Source organism: Leguminivora glycinivorella, chromosome Z, assembly GCF_023078275.1.
Source record: "Leguminivora glycinivorella isolate SPB_JAAS2020 chromosome Z, LegGlyc_1.1, whole genome shotgun sequence".
Classification (NCBI taxonomy): Eukaryota; Metazoa; Arthropoda; class Insecta; order Lepidoptera; family Tortricidae; genus Leguminivora; species Leguminivora glycinivorella.
The window spans coordinates 21,651,589-21,668,248 of record NC_062998.1 but is presented as its reverse complement, the minus strand read 5'-3'; the positions used below and the strand labels follow the sequence as shown (position 1 = coordinate 21,668,248).

Below are 16,660 nucleotides of genomic sequence, written 5' to 3'. Positions count from 1 at the left end.
CTAATGATTAAATCCGAAAAGCAAAAATGTCTAATAAATGGGGCTTAAATAACCGGTTTACCCTTGACTCGTCGATAGACAATTCATCGAATATTATTTCAAAGACATCGTTTCAAATAATTTCATTTTATCGACAGTTCATATCGTAGAATGATCGATACAAGTCAAATTAAACCGTGGATTACGTAGATAACTTATTCCGAGTATACTTTATATCGTGGTATTTCGTTTTGTGTTTTTTCATTTCATTTTGTTTTACATTAAATAAAATTTATTACGCATAATATTATTTCAATTTTGTATACCTATTTCAATTGTTAATTTTTCTAAAATTTTACAATTTGTAAATTATTTGTTTTTATGTTTGGTCACAACTAACCTAACCTAAACCTATTTTAAAGGTCGTGCATTGATGTGTAGGGTCGCAGTTCTAACCTAACCTAAACCTACTCTGTAAGCCGTTCTTTTCTGTGTGATCGCAGTTCTAACCTAACCTAAACCTACTCTGTAAACTGTTTGTTTTTGTGTGTGGTCATGGTACTAACCTAACCTAAACCTACTTTAAAAGCCGTTCGTTGTTGTATAAGGGCGGAGTTCTAACCTAAACCTACTCTAATATAGGATTTAAACCTATCGGGTTCCCTCTATTTGGCATACCTTTAATTGTCCGGAACGATTTTCGCATAACAGACTTCGCATAATCGATTTTCGACGAATGTTAATTTGGCAGAAAACTTATTTGACATAATCTAAAATAATTTGTCCGAAAATAAGGTCGCATAATACTTTTTACGCAGATTGTTTCTTTATGAATAGCATTGATTTGCATAATTGTATTTGGCATATTTCTTTAAATCAAAATAACCACCCATACTAAATGCAGTCAGGAGAGTCGGTTAGGTTAGGTTAGAACTGCGACCTCAAGAAATACAATATTGTGTTAAGAATGCACGAATGTCGGTTAGGTTAGGTTAGAACTGCAACATCAATATAGTAGTATTAGCTATGATGAAAATTCTGCGTGATAAATTTCGACTAAACCATGTTATGCATAAAAACCATTCGACGAAAAACCTTTATGCACAACATATATTCGAACAAACAAAAATATGCCTAGATAAATTATGCGTAACTATACTATGCTTAAAATTAATACTTCAATATACTTACCCTCTTTTACGCTCGCGGAACCTACCCTACTACTTCGGTATTTTGACCGGTTAATCATTTTAGGTATTTTGACCATAGGGTATTTCAAATGTTGGTGTATAAAATTTACGTGACATAGTTTTTGGTATTTCAAACATTAGGTATTTAGTCCAATAGGTATTTTAAATTCCGGTTATTCGTGCGTAGGTGTAACTTTCTTAGGTATTTAAAATCATTAGGTATTTTGATTTTAGGTATTTTGAACGTAGGTCATTTAACGTTAGGTTTTTTCATTTTAGACATTGTAAAACGTACGCGTACTGAGACGTTATTTAAATTACATTCGGGCGGTGTGGCGCTGATGTCCGTTCCGCGTCTCAGTACATGCGTCGCCTGAGTGGGGATGGTCCCTAAAGTTTAATGAACTCACGGGTTTTCACTCATCTCGCTGTAAGCACGATAAAAGTTTGGGCACTAACCTAGCACTAAACACCGTGAAAAAACCAACAGACACCTAAAGAAACTATACACCAAAAAAGTGGAATAAATCACGAACACAATGATATTCGTACTTTTTTTAATCTTCCGACATATTTTTCTGGCCGGAGACTTTTGGACCGCGCCTCGTAGCAACTAAAAAATGAATGGTTGGTGCAAATGTTGTTATCGAAAGAAACCATTTGAAACAGGTATAATAAAATAAAATACGTAAGGCTGAGCTAATCAAGACCAATAGCCATGCGCCAGCCCTTGGTGGGTAGGGTAGGAGGAGGCTGCGCTTCAGATACAAAAATCGTATTAACTTCCATTTACTCAAGGTCTACTGTCCACGAGGCGTAACAGCATAGACGCTCGCTGCACGCTTTCGTCATGCAGCCTGGCGGTACTGACACTACCAGAATAGATATATAGATAACCTTGATTGAGTTGATTGGCCAAAAAGTGTGTCCACATGAGGGTAAAGTTGGGGCTGGTGTCCCTCTCGCACTTATTGCTTCTGTCAAAATCATTTGAATGACGTCATCTCTGTTATAATTTGGGGATACCAGTCAATATTCTAAGTTACTACCAAATACCCAATTAAAGGTTTTTTTAATAGCGCAAATCTTTGGTTTTATGGCTTCATAATAATGACTTACCAATTCGTTACAAGGTCTAATCAAGACCAATAGCCATGCGCCAGCCCTTGGTGGGTAGAGTAGGAGGCTGCGCTTCAGGTACGAAAATCGTATTAACTTCTATTTACTCAAGGTCTACTGTCCACGAGGTTTAACAGCATAGACGCTCGCTGCACGCTTTCGTCATGCAGCCTGGCGGTACTGACACTACCAGAATAGATATATATTATAGATAACCTTGATTGAGTTGATTGGCCAAAAAGTGTGTCCACATGAGAGGGTAAAGTTGGGGCTGGTGTCACTCTCGCACTTATTGCTACTGTCAAAATCATTTGAATGACGTCATCTCTGTCATAATTTGGGGATACCCAATATTCAAGTTACTACTAAATCTACTAATACCCAATTAAAGGTTTTTTTTTTTAATAGCGCCAATCTTTGGTTTTATGGCTTCATAATAATTACTTACCAATTCGTTACAAGGTATTCATACCCTTGCCTCGATATAATATAAAAAATTTTAAGAAGTTTATAAACAGTTATCAACTTATCATACAGGTAAAAATACTACTACTATAGTAATCTCTTTAACACTGGTCACACGTGCGAGAGGGACACCAGCCCCAACTTTGACCCTCTCATGTGTACACAGACACACTTTTGCTAGTGTGACAAGAACGCCTTTCTGCACCCATATCAAGTACCAACACATAACATTAAGACAAAACAGGTGGGGTCAATTCTCCATACATACGCTCTCGACTATTTATTTTCTGGTTTTTGAAGATGGAGCAATTATATTTTCAACACAGATTATTATTATTTTTTACCGTTTAATTTGTTATCGGACCGTTTTAATTTTTTTGATATTTTTATTTTTAAAAACGCTAGAAATTTCGAAAAACGGCATTTTTCATTATGGCGCAAAAAAAAGTGTGATACTCAAAAGAGTGGTAACAATTAGCCACAAAAACGAAACGGACCGACACAGATTATTTCATTGTTGTTCAGATTCTCAAATTTCATTACGATTGATTAAATTTTGAAGGAGGAAACAATAGAGATCGGAACCTCGATTTCAGAGATTTTTTCGCAATATCTTTTAACTGAGTTGTTCTTAATGAACAATTTTTTTGATAAATCTAGTTAATAACATTAGTATATTTAACTAAAATTCCCAAATTGAAAGGGGGCGGGCTCCTTTCCATTTTAGCATTTTCACTCCTGTAGCGTCTTAAAATTGATATTTTCAGTGAAAAATTAGCTAACTGATGACTAAAACGGGGTTTCGTGCCATCACCCACGAAATCGTTTTCCAACCGGAGACGATGAATAAAGGCAAGAAATTTGTGCGAGCTGGGCATTTTCTTGAGATTGAAGACATTATTCCACCATTTGTGTTTATTTTTAATAATATATAATCTACATTGCAAAAACTTGTTACATTTACACGCAACTATGGGAACTAATCAAATTATTTTAACAAATATTTTGATTTGTGTTTCATTATGTAGTCACACTACTATATATAAATTAAAAATCGAAATAAGATGTCATATATTAAAGAAAAAACCGGCCAAGTGCGAGTCGGACTCGCCCACCGAGGGTCCCGTCCCGTACAAACTTTCTTTCAAACTACCTAGTTAAAATAATCTCATGTTTTCATATAACTCTGTGACTTGACTAGAAGACAAAAGTATAGGTAGCATTATTGTGTATAGCGCCATCTCTCGGTGAATTCGCTAACTAATTTGCGCGACCTGTATACTATGTTGGTTTTTCAGGGATAATTCTTTATTTGAAGTACGATATACATTCGCAAGGGTGGGTAAATTGAAAGTAAAAATATGAAAAGTTTTTTGTGAATTAAAATAAAAGTTTCCAAGATACAAACACGATTATATTTTTCCTGTAATATTTAGCATAAAACCAATGTTTCCTAAAATTTTCATAATTTTTAGTTGGTAAACTTCGGAGATTAGGGGGGAAGGGTATTTTTTTTTACATTTTCCTTCAAAATTATTTTTTTTCCACAACAAAAAAATTATAATTGAAATTTACAGTTTGCCCCCCATTCATTTTGGTCAATTTCTACAATTAAAATTCATAAATTTAAAATAATTATACTTTATATTTGTAGAGGTTTACAATGTTCATAACTATTCCAAATTTCAAGTTGATAGCATTAGTAGTTCTCGAGATATTTAGGAATGTGACAGACGGACAGACAGACGGACAGAGTCTCACCATAAGGGTTCCTGTTTGTACCTTTTTGGTACGGAACCCTAAAAATGACGAGCACCACCAGTGGTGAAGGCCGGCGTCTTTTAGCAATCCGGGCCAAACGCCATGAACCCCTAGGCCACCTTGCCACAGCGGAAGCCGTCGAAATTTCTCTTTAGTACGGGTCCATAATGAAAAATACGGTCCCATCCGGAAGAAAGCATGAAACTTGGCATGAATGTAGCTTTCATATATGTGCTTCAATGTCGATATGGAAGCTCGCTGAAGAGTCAATTTTTCCCCCCTTACCCCCCATTTTATCTCCCTCATTCTAGTTTTCTGGATTTTATTCTAAAACGGTAGGACTGACGAGTTTACTCTTTAAGAACCAAATCATCGTCGATAAATTTCCTATAAAACGATACCAAATACATATTGATAAGATTAATATTTAATTAAAAAGAAAACAGCCATCAACTTATTATGAAATTGTAAAAAGAGGCACACTTTTTTCTTTTTTGTATCATTTATAGAAAAAAGTACAAGAGTTGTTCAAAAATAGGCTAAAGAGGTTAAATGCCTTATTCATTGAGCTACAATACGATACTATTATAATTGTGGTAGAGTAATAACTTCCAGAGTTACAGCTCACCCCGTCTGACTCCATGAAACAAGCACCTAAGTTTTCTGCCTTTTCACAATAGGTACGCTGCAATTTATTTGCTTCCAATTCGAGGTCCAAATAGAAATAAAGTATAGTTCATGTATTGATCCAGTTTATAATCTGTATTTAAAATTTTATCTAAATCCGCCTAGCCGCTTTCTCGTGATTGAGTAACAAACCAAACTACAAATTTGTATGTGACCAACCATCTTAGCGTGCCTTCCAAAGCAAAGAAGCTGGCAGAGAAGAAGCATTTCAATACTGATTATTATACAGGGTTTGACAGAAACATGAAATAATAATTTTGTAAGTGATTCAGTGTATAATATGTAACAACTTTTCCAAAGAAACTAGCTGAATCCCTCGTATAATTCCAATGTCGTGATTCTGTCACACCTTATAATACTGTGCATTTAACGTATATGGGATGTGAAAAGAAACCAGGTGCTTATTTATTTTTAATATATTTTAAATTTAATGTTCAGTGGATTACGGTTGATTACAACCAAATTTTATAATACCATATTCCTAAAACGTCGCAATACCAAAACAGATAAGTCTCATAATGTCTAAAATTCGAAATGACAAACCTACTTCTCAAATTACCGTATTCTCAAAATGTCTAAAAGTCAAATTAACTTAAAACTAAAACTTCACTTTCTCAAAATGCCTAAAATGAAAACTGAACACTGTACTCCATGAAAACTGTGTACAGTTTTCATCTGTTTACAGTTTTTCATAAATAGTTACCATTAATTAACCTTTTGAATACTTATAGTATTTTATATTGGGTTGGCACAAAAGTAATGACACACTCTACAAAACTCTATACATTTCCTTTCTTAAGTTAATTGTTTTCGATAATATTCTAGTATGTTGTAGAACATTCTAGGTACTTCTAATGCGAGGGTATATAAAGCCGCCCTCGTGATTGGTTTAGTTAGATTGAAATAAAATGGACGAGCGACAAGTTCGAACACTTTACTTATACGAGTACTTGTTAGGCCACAGTGCGCGGCCTGCGGCTGAAAATATCAACACTGCATTGGGCGCTGGAAGTACAAGCCATGCCACGGTGTCCAGATGGTTTGACCGTTTTAAATCAGGAGACAGGAGCCTTGAAAGTCAGTCACGCTCAGGGCGACCACCTGCATTCAATGATGACGATTTACGCCGCGAACTACAGTCGAATCCTGATGCTACTACTCGTGAATTAGCGGAAGCACTTAACTGCAGTCACCACGCTGTGGAATACCATCTGCATGAGCTTGGGTATCGAAAAGTTTTGGCTCGATGGGTACCGCACATCCTTACCGACGCCAGTCGTGCAGTCCGTGTCGCCATCTGTCAATCACTTTTGCTGCGACCCCGACGTAAAGAGTTTTTGACTCTGGTTACGGGAGATGAATCATGGATTTATTATGAGAACGATACACGTCGTGCTTTTTGGCTGCCTCGAGAAGAAACGCCACCAACTCAACCGAAGCCGAGTCAAAAGAACCGCTTAAAAGTTTTGCTTTGTTGTTTCTGGGACTCGCAAGGCATGCTGTTTCATGAAATATTACACAATGAAACTGTAAACGCTAACAAATATTCAACACAGCTCACCGAACTATCTTCTGCTATCAAGAAAAAACGACGAAGACGAGCCACTGTAATTTTACTACATGATAACGCTCGACCTCATGTCGCATCTACCGTTCGCCAACAGCTGCAGAACTTGGGCTGGGAGACGATACCCCACCCACCTTATTCTCCAGACCTCGCACCATCAGACTTTCATTTGTTTTGAGCCCTGAAACAACATTTGCGGGGTAAACAATTCAATGATTTCCATGATGTACAGGTGGAGTTGAACAACTTTTTCGAGGCACAGCCATCAGAGTTCTGGGCGAAAGGCATCCAAACTTTGCCGGATCGTTGGCAAGAAGTCATAGATGGTAATGGTGATTACATCATCGACTAAGCTTTTTTTTTGTATTGTAATAATCATAAAAAATATAAAACGTAAACCAAGTGTCTCATTACTTTTGTGCCAACCCAATACAATCGCGATATAATACAAAGCTTTTCAGTCGAGTACCATGTTTAGGCCACGAAGCTTTGCTGAGTGGCCTAATAGTACGGGGGCTGGCGGCGGCGCGGGGGAGTGCGAGCGACAGGGGAGTGCGAGCGACAGGGGAGTGCGAGCGACAGGGTGAGTGCAGGGGAGGCCGACGCGTCAAAATACAGGAAACAGTGTGAATTTCACAAAAGTTTTTCAAGAAAACTATTAAAAACTAAGTGCATGGTCGTAGAAAAAGTATTGTATGCAACGGTGTTTAACTGAGTCAAAAAATACTCGTGGCGTCTTAAGCCAGCGTTCCCACTTAAGCGTTGCGTGTCTCGGGGCGCGCAACGGACGTCCGCGCCACGCCACCTGAATGTAATTCAAAAAACGTCTCCTCAGTACATTTTGTATAGGAAGGACGTAAGACGCGCCCCAGGTGGCGTGGCGGCGGCGTGGCGCGCGCCGCGCCGCCAAGCGGCGCGTCTTACGTCCTTCCTATACAAAATGTACTGAGGAGACGTTTTTTGAATTACACTGAAGCGGCGTGGCGCAGACGTCCGTTGCGCGCCCCGAGACACGCGACGCTCTGATGTGGCCGGTCCCTAATAACAATTTTCGGCTTCGCCTCAAATTGTTACCCACGCCACTCGTCTTTTTTGACCTCCTTTAAACGCCTGTTGCATAAAATACTATTTTGTTGTCAGTATATTTTACGTCAGAACTTTTAGCCTTTTCCATAAAATTGTTGCAAATGCGACGAAACCTAATTAAATTTTGGTTTTTACATAGATATCGTGTGACGTAAAACTAAAAATCCTCTGATGACGTTAGCAGCGTTGATTTACAAATTATCGACATTTCCAATCACTAGTAATTGTCTTTGATCATATTTGACGTTTCGTTTGTTTACATGATGATAAGACAAGTAAAGATGAACCGACTGTACTTATTCTTACTCTCTCCTTACTCTTACTTATTCTTTCTTATCTCTTTCTTTACTTATTCCTCAATGATAATACCTAGTACCTACTATTGGCGCGCGGTTGTCCTTACTCGATCGACGACATTTTAACATTGTTATAAGGTAAGTTCAAGAACTTTTCCCTATTTATGTTGTTTTGTAGTGGTCAGTTTCTCTATGAATTCTACATTATAAACATACTGCGTTAAATATAATACTATTCAATACATTAGAATATTACATTTTATCGCGTCCCATGATTTAAAGTAGAAGTGGAAATCCATTTTGTAACCATTATTTTCAAAAAGTAAAGCAGACAATTTCCAAAATAGTATATAGTATCACTAACGTTAGGGACCGGCCACACTTAAGAGACGCATGTCCTGAGGTGCGGGATGGACGTCCGCGCCACGCCGCCTGAATGTAATTCAAAAACCGGCCAAGTGCGTGTCGGGCCACGCTCAGTGTTAGGGTTCCGTAGTTTTCCGTATTTTTCTCAAAAACTACTGAACCTATCAAGTTCAACATAATTTTCCTAGAAAGTATTTATAAAGTTCTATTTCTGTGATTTTTTTTCATATTTTTTAAACATATGGTTCAAAAGTTAGAGGGGGGGGGGACACTTTTTTTCCTTTAGGAGCGATTATTTCCGAAAATATTAATATTATCAAAAAACGATTTTAGTAAACCCTTTACTGAGTTACTGAGATTATCCGCGGACGGACGGACAGACAGACATGGCGAAACTATAAGGGTTCCTAGTTGACTACGGAACCCTAAAAACGTCTCCTCAGTACATTTTGTATAGGAAGGACGTAAGGGACCGGCCACACTTAAGAGACGCATGTCCTGAGGTGCGGAACGGACGTCCGCGCCACGCCGCCTGAATGTAATGCCATTGGCAACGAGCAGTACAACACCGCCATTTATTGAAGGTTATTATTTTTAGGGTTCCGTAGCCAAAATGGCAAAAACGGAACCCTTATAGTTTCGTCATGTCCGTCTGTCCGTCTGTCCGTCTGTCCGTCTGTCACAGCCGATTTACTCGGAAACTATAAGTACTACAGTGATGAAATTTGATGGGAATATGTGTTGTATGAACCGCTACAAAATTATGACACTAAATAGTAAAAAAAAAAGAATTGGGGGTGGGGCCCCCATACATGTAACTGAGGGATGAAAATTTTTTTTTCGATGTACATACCCGTGTGGGGTATCAATGGAAAGGTCTTTTAAAATGATATAAAGTTTTCTAAAACACATTTTTCTTAAAGTGAACGGTTTTTGAGATATCAGCTCTCAAAGTCGTAAAAAGTATGTCCCCCCCCCTCTATTTTTATAACTACGGGGTATAAAATTCTAAAAAAAATAGAGGTGATGCATGCTAATTAACTCTTTCAACGATTTTTGGTTTGATCAAAGTATCTCTTATAGTTTTTGAGATAGGTTGATTTAACTGTAATTTTGGTTAAATATTTGCTGCTACGGAACCCTTTGTGCGCGAGCCCGACTCGCACTTGGCCGGTTTTTTTATGTTTTTTTTTCTCTGTGTTTTCCTCTCAAATGTGATGAAAAATATTGTGTGTAACTCAGGAGGTATTTAAGGATTTTGTAAACTCGTGTCTATAACTGCCTGCGGCTGTCGCGAGTTTTAACACTCGCTGACAAAATCCCCCTTACCAGCCTTGTTGCACAAGATACTATTAATTTTTGGCACGTATTTAACGGGGCGACTGAATAACCATAGAAATGGGTATCAAAAATAATAGTTTGGCGACTAAAATGGGGCCTCAAACTATTTAAATATGAGGTAGCATTTTAATGTCATTACGGCTACGGTTTATTCAGACGCGAGTACCAACTATTTATTTGGCAACTGAATTATTATATTGGAAACAATTTAAGAGATACAGTTTAATAGGAAAACGGCTGTCTATTAATATAAAATATACAGTTCTTTTATATATTTATACATCGGCACTCATCACCTGAGCTGTCAATTTAATAAAAAAAAGGATTCTTATAAAATATAACGGTCGACAAAATATTATACTCATGGGTAAGAAATTCGGTGTTTGGAGTGCACTGGTGCAGGCAACTTCGTCTAACTATACAATTAATTTAACTTTTCATGACGTTTACTCTATCGAATCTAAGGCTGGCCTTACGCAGTCTTAACATCACTCTGAAAGATTATTTTTTTTGGCAGGAAAATCATAATATGCTTTGGCATAAATCGTTCCGCAGATTTTATAATATCGAATCTTATGGTGGCATAATGTTAAAGAGCAAAATAATCTTCTAGATTAAGAGTACTTCCGTAGATTTTTGATTGCATAATATTTAGGCGGTAAAAAGTTGTCCATTTTCTTCCTATTTCTGTTTTGATAGCGAGTCATGTGTGTTGGGGATGCAAGATACCTAACACTCCTCCTCGCTTCGCTCGTCGTCGTTATAATATTTTTTGTTTCAAATTTTTTTAAATTACATAAAGCAATACCTTTCATTTGAGATACGTTTTGTCAAAATCGGACGATACAATAAAAAGATAGAATTTTTTTCATTTTCATAAAATACCTTGCTACGCTCGGTTTCCTAAGGGATGAAATTTCGATATCCTCGGAAAAAATCGTTTACTATGTTGTCTACTATCACCATGCAAAACGGCTTGCTTCCATCCAAAAGTGCAGCTTTTGGCCAAAAATTCTCCATAACAAGTACGACTACTATGCAACAAAATGAATACTTAGCACAACGTCATCATCAGAAAAAAAACAGGCAAAACGGTTTACATAGACGGTGGCGCACCCTATTAATTTCTACTCTTTTTTGCCAGATAAATGTCATCGTTTAAAACGTTACCTCAAACAGATTTAAAAAAAAGTTTAAGCGCGGAAATTAAATTGAAATATAATTATGTTTGCTCGGATTTATCAATTATTTTATCAAGAGCTTATTCAAATTGAGTTCGGACAAGTGTTGTGGATGTGGATTTAAAGTGTAATACGCCTCCGGAATTGCGAGCGGAGGCAGAAGTAGACATGAGTAATTTACTGCCCCCGAAATCCAAAGTAAGAAACGACGGCGTATGAAAATTTCTTAAAATGAAAGGTTTTCAAGGTCAGTTTTTTAGCCATTTGCAGGTTTGAGAATAGCGCTATATATTCCTCGCCGTGAAAAGGGCTTACAGGCTTCGTATCACTCCTGTGAGCCCTTCTTTCCCGGCATCTGACGTAATGTACTATTATTTTCGCATAAATTTCATTTTAAAGTTGTAACAAGATCTGTTTAGACAATAATAAAATAACACAGGAAAAAATATATGTAGAAAAAAGCTTTTCTCGAGATTTGAACCTGGGACCTCTCAGCTTCGTAGGCGGGGTTACTACCGAGAAGACTAAGAGATTGTCAAATCCTTAGATACCTGCGATTGCAGCGCCACCTATCTACTCGTATTGTTTTATATGTACACTTCTGATTAGATGGGCCGAATATGGACTTTGCCGAATACGAATATTCGGCCGAACATTTGGTTCAGCTCTTACCGAGCCGGAAGATTTAGTGGATAACTAAAACTTACTCGTAGTTCAAACAACTCTGAACTCTTCTCAACTCTTAAGCTACGGTTTTTCAACTTTTTTACAAAACAATTGTATTTATATTTCGACGCATAATATCTATTTTTAGTAGTTCCTTAGAAAGCTACTAAAATAGAGGAGCTTATTATCCAATGGAATACGTAAGATCTTCATTAGTTATTCACTTTGTTTATTCGGTAAATATTCGGCAATGCAACCGAATTATTCGGTCGAATACGAACATTGAAAAACTTGCCGAATATGCCGAATACCGAATATTTACCGAATATTCGGCCCATCTCTACTTCTGATACATGAAGATGTTCCTCCTTTACCTCTATTCTTCATGACCACGTCGTTTATGCGTTGGGGGTCAATGAAAGGTAATGCAGGACAATACGGTTCGCTTATGCTAAGCCGAGCTGCATGACTACTGCACTGCACAGGCAATGTATGCAGCGTCTATGCATCTACACGCCTCGTGGACAGTAGATTGGCAAAAATCGTATGCCATCCCTTTCTTACAAATGTGTGAGAAAACGAGAAGACACAACAATGTTGCCAATTTTTATTTTCTACTCTGTTTTGCCAGGCAGTAAGACTAACATTAAACACTTAAATATATAAACACTTTAATGTAATAAAGTTAATATTATAGGGGATGTCACTTAAATATTTAATGAAAATTATAATTTAAAAAAAACACGGAATCACACTCAAACATTACAGACCTTGAGCTGACCAAGTCGGATCGCGCCACATTTGCTCAGGATTTAGTTGCAAAGGAGGAAGATGCGGTGGCCCCTTACTGTCTCCACCAGCACCGGGCCCCTTGTCCCATAGTTTTTTTGCAGCAGGTGCAATCTGTAAACAATGAACAGTTCCTTATGAATCCATAATGATAATGACACTGAAGAAGATTTAAGTAGTACATTGTCAAGGAAGTGAAGGATTACGAACGAAAAGAAATGAAGCTTTCGGCCTTCGGCAGCTTCCCCACTCGTCGGCGCGGTATCGGTGCAGTAGGCACTGGCTATAAAAACGAACTTAAGATAATCACTCCTGTGTAAATAAGAGACACGGCGCACAATGGGGCGAAACGATGAAAAAGCGGACATTCTTACTTTTTTGCGAAAAACGTAATTATAAAAATACTATACGATAAGAAATAATATGGCGAACAATAAATGTGCTATAACATTTTTCAAAATAACGCATAGGCAAAAACACAGGCACTCGTCGAAAAGAGTACATACTTGTCATAGTTTTTCTCTTCAACCATTTGACAGATCTCCGTCGTCTTGTGAAATGTATTCTTCCGTTTTTCAGAAACGTTGATGCAACGCTTGTTATAAACACGCGAAAGCTATGCAAAGTCGAATTTCGACCCATATGTCACGGCCAGGTATAGCCCCGGCGTTTATCGTTAGACTTACAAGCCACAGTAGGCCTAGCACATGATGGCCGCGGGAGTATGTCGCCACGAGATAGATGCCACGTCTTCTTCTAACTGTATTAATGACATAAGGACGGGTAGTCTATCTCGCGGCGACATACTCCCGCGGCCATCATGTGCTAGGCCTACAGGTCAGGAGTTCAAATCTCAGTCGTCGCATACGTGGATATTACAGCTTTTTTAATTCATTTTTTTAATGTTTTATTTATATTATAAGTTGATGAGTACAAGCTACTGCAATGACATTAAATACAAGGACGCACAATTCGTAACAAAAATGTTTTGAAAATCTGGGTCTTAATTGCATTTATAACATTCTTGTTGATGCTATTAACGTTAACTTCTTATCTGCTTAGGAAAAAAATCGTTCATGCCATAACCAACTTAGTGTATAAAGATCTAAGTATCAAAATTGCAAATGGAACTGCGACACACTAAAAACTCTTTATCAAAATACCTTTTGTCGTAATATGCTCAAATGACTTATGTCAAAATGAATTGTCAACGAATATTGAACGAATGGAGCCGCTACCAATATATTGTAATAAGTATGTAGGTATTAGATATTTCCAATTTATCCCATAAATAGATACCTAAAAAAGGCCCCAATTTTATTTCTTCATCACACAACTTTAAAAATACCCTACTGTATCATCTTTATGTTGGTCACTTGTACTCCGTTTATTACAATAAATGTATGTAATGTATGTATGTGTAAATTTCCTGAAATAAATGTCATATCATATTGTCACAAAGAAAAATTTACAGGGCTTCCAAGAATCTCGAGCTGGAAGGATACAAATTAAAATATTTTCTACGAAAATAATTTAATTCGACAATGGACACCCCAAAGGATACATATATTATGTAAGTAGGCAAATGGGTAGTAAATCATAGGACATAGAATGTTGCAAATTAGGGGTCCAACTTGAAGTATGAATGACTGCCCACTTTATGAAACACATTTCTACAAAAAAACTATTTTGCTTATAAAATCGTTAATCTTGGCCTAAAAAATCCGAAAAAAATATATGTGCAGGTAGCAAATAGGTAGTAAATCATAGTACATACATTGTTGCAAATTAGGGGGTCCAACCTCGACATACTCAGTTTGGGCAGTCATCCTGACGTCAGAATGACTGCTCACTTTATGGAAGAATTCTCTAAAAATAATACTTTGCTCATAAAATCGTTATTTTTTTCCTAAAAAATCTGAAAAAAATATATGTGTAGGTAGCAAATAGGTAGTAAATCATAGTATATACATTGTTGCAAATTAGGGGGTCCAAACCCGACATACTCAGTTTGGGCAGTCATCCTGACGTCAGAATGACTGCCCACATTATTTTTGGAAAATCTTTTTTTCAACTTAGGTAGCAAATATGTCAATATAGGTAGTAAATAGTAGCAAATAGGTAGTAAATGCTGATGGTACTCCAACATCGATCTGCCACTTTGGTCAGTCATTCTGATGCACACCACCCCAAAGGTTAATCGGATTTATTTATTATAGGCATTTGTTTTAAATTAAATACCAGTGACTATCTGACAGTGGGATATTCTTTAAAATTTATTTTCAAAAGGAGGTTTAATGTTGGTAATTCCATTCAAATAATATTAGAAGTGTCTACGCGACAAATTCAAAAGTAATGATATAGCACAGAATATATAATAGTACAAGTACAGAAGGCCCACTGCTTTGATGTTCACAAAATGCCGCCTTTTAAATACCTACAAAATTCTAACAAAGAAACGAGCCGCACGTGTGCAGCGTCGGACGATAGGGTTGCCTATGGATTAAAACAAATTAATATTCATATAAAATGTTATACTATTATATTCAAGTCTTAGGTCATATATACCTCTATATATCCATACAGTATTTATATATTTTTGTTTAAGTCCCAACATCACAAGCCTAGTTGAACTTTTCCGTGGGACTTAAGTAATCAATATTAGATCTGTGTAAGATTGTCCTATTCTATTCATGATGTCTGTTTAACTAAACATTATTTGCCATTCACACGCGGACATCACATATGAACCTAAAAAAAAACTCGCGACGTAAAGTAACAATAGAAAGTGCGAACGTGCGTTCCGTGAGAACGCGCGCCACCCCTGATTAGGCCGCGAACTCGCGGCCGCTAGCATGTACTTGTAGCGCGGCGATAGAATCGCGGAGTGAGCCGCCCCTGGATATAGTTCAAAATTTTCAAAAACTAAGGAGTCTTAGAACGCGAGTGTTCGAATTTAATTATAGGATAACACATATTGAAAGTACTGCATGTAATATGGGTACAAAGCCTGCCTATCTACTTATATAAAAACGAAAAACCAGAAAGGGATAAAAAACGAGGGAAGAAACGAGATGGCGCCTTACAAATTTTAAGAACTTTTGGACCACGTTTCTCGGATACAGCTCAAGTATCGTAATAGAAAACTATTTAAATCTATTGTCTAAATATAGGAATAGAAAATGAGGATAAAAACTGCCGCTTAGTGCGTTTTCACATTATCCGATCCGATATCGGATGTCGGACCGATATCCCATACATTACAGGCGCCATCTTGGATTTTTTCTATTGAAATCCTTCCGACATCCGATATCGGATCGGATAATGTGAAAACGGCCTTACGCTGCGTATTTATTTTACAACTAGCTCTCTATATACGCTGGGGAAACCTTTATAAACATCCCACATAGCCCGTATTTCGACACTATGATCGGTGGGTAAAAAGTACTTTTTTCTATTATCCCTTACAATTTTTTACATTTTGCTTATACTTATCGCAAACGTAATCTTCAAGCAAGCAAACAACGATCGTCTTAGAGCACACTGATTGTAAGAGACCGCCGACCGATTATCCGTATTCCGCTAACGATACCCATATTATCCGTATCCGTATTATCCGTATGCGTATCGCTATCGCTATCGCTATCGCTTCCGCTATCGCTTCCGCTGTCGCTATCGCTATCGCTATCGCTATCGCTATCGCTATCCCTATCGCTATCTCTATCGCTTTCCCTATCGCTTTCCCTATCGCTATCCCTATCCCTATCCCTTATCAAGATGTTTAATGATATAACACTAAGTTCTCGCGCTTTGTACACATATTTAAAGTCACATACAGGTCGAACGCGATTAATTAACATTATTTTTACCTTTTTTCCCAACGTTTCGGCCAGGTTGCACTGGCCGTGGTCGCGGAAGACTGACGTCCCAGCAAAATGTCACCGGAGATGTAAACAACACAAAACTACCCGATATTAATTTATATTAAATGTTCGGGGTAGACAAATAAATATAATCTACCCGCTTTTAGTTAATGTTTATTTCCCACCATGTTTATTTTAAAGGTAAAAATAATGTTAATTAATCGCGTTCGACCTGTATGTGACTTTAAATATATGTTTAATGATTTCTTGTCAAGTGCTAAAATATAAAGTTTCATGGTTTTAT

At 37.3% G+C, this 16,660-nt stretch overlaps 1 protein-coding gene across 5 annotated transcripts in view; it reads right to left on the bottom strand.

The window, feature by feature from the left end:
* LOC125241845 (maternal protein pumilio-like) overlaps positions 1-16,660 on the bottom strand; it is a 566,882-nt gene that overhangs the window by 469,436 nt on the left and 80,786 nt on the right. For all 5 annotated transcript variants that reach the window (XM_048150508.1, XM_048150510.1, XM_048150509.1 and 2 more), the window contains one exon: positions 12,475-12,607. In XM_048150508.1, coding sequence (XP_048006465.1) covers positions 12,475-12,607 — 133 coding nt within the window. The remainder of the gene's footprint in view (positions 1-12,474; positions 12,608-16,660) is intronic.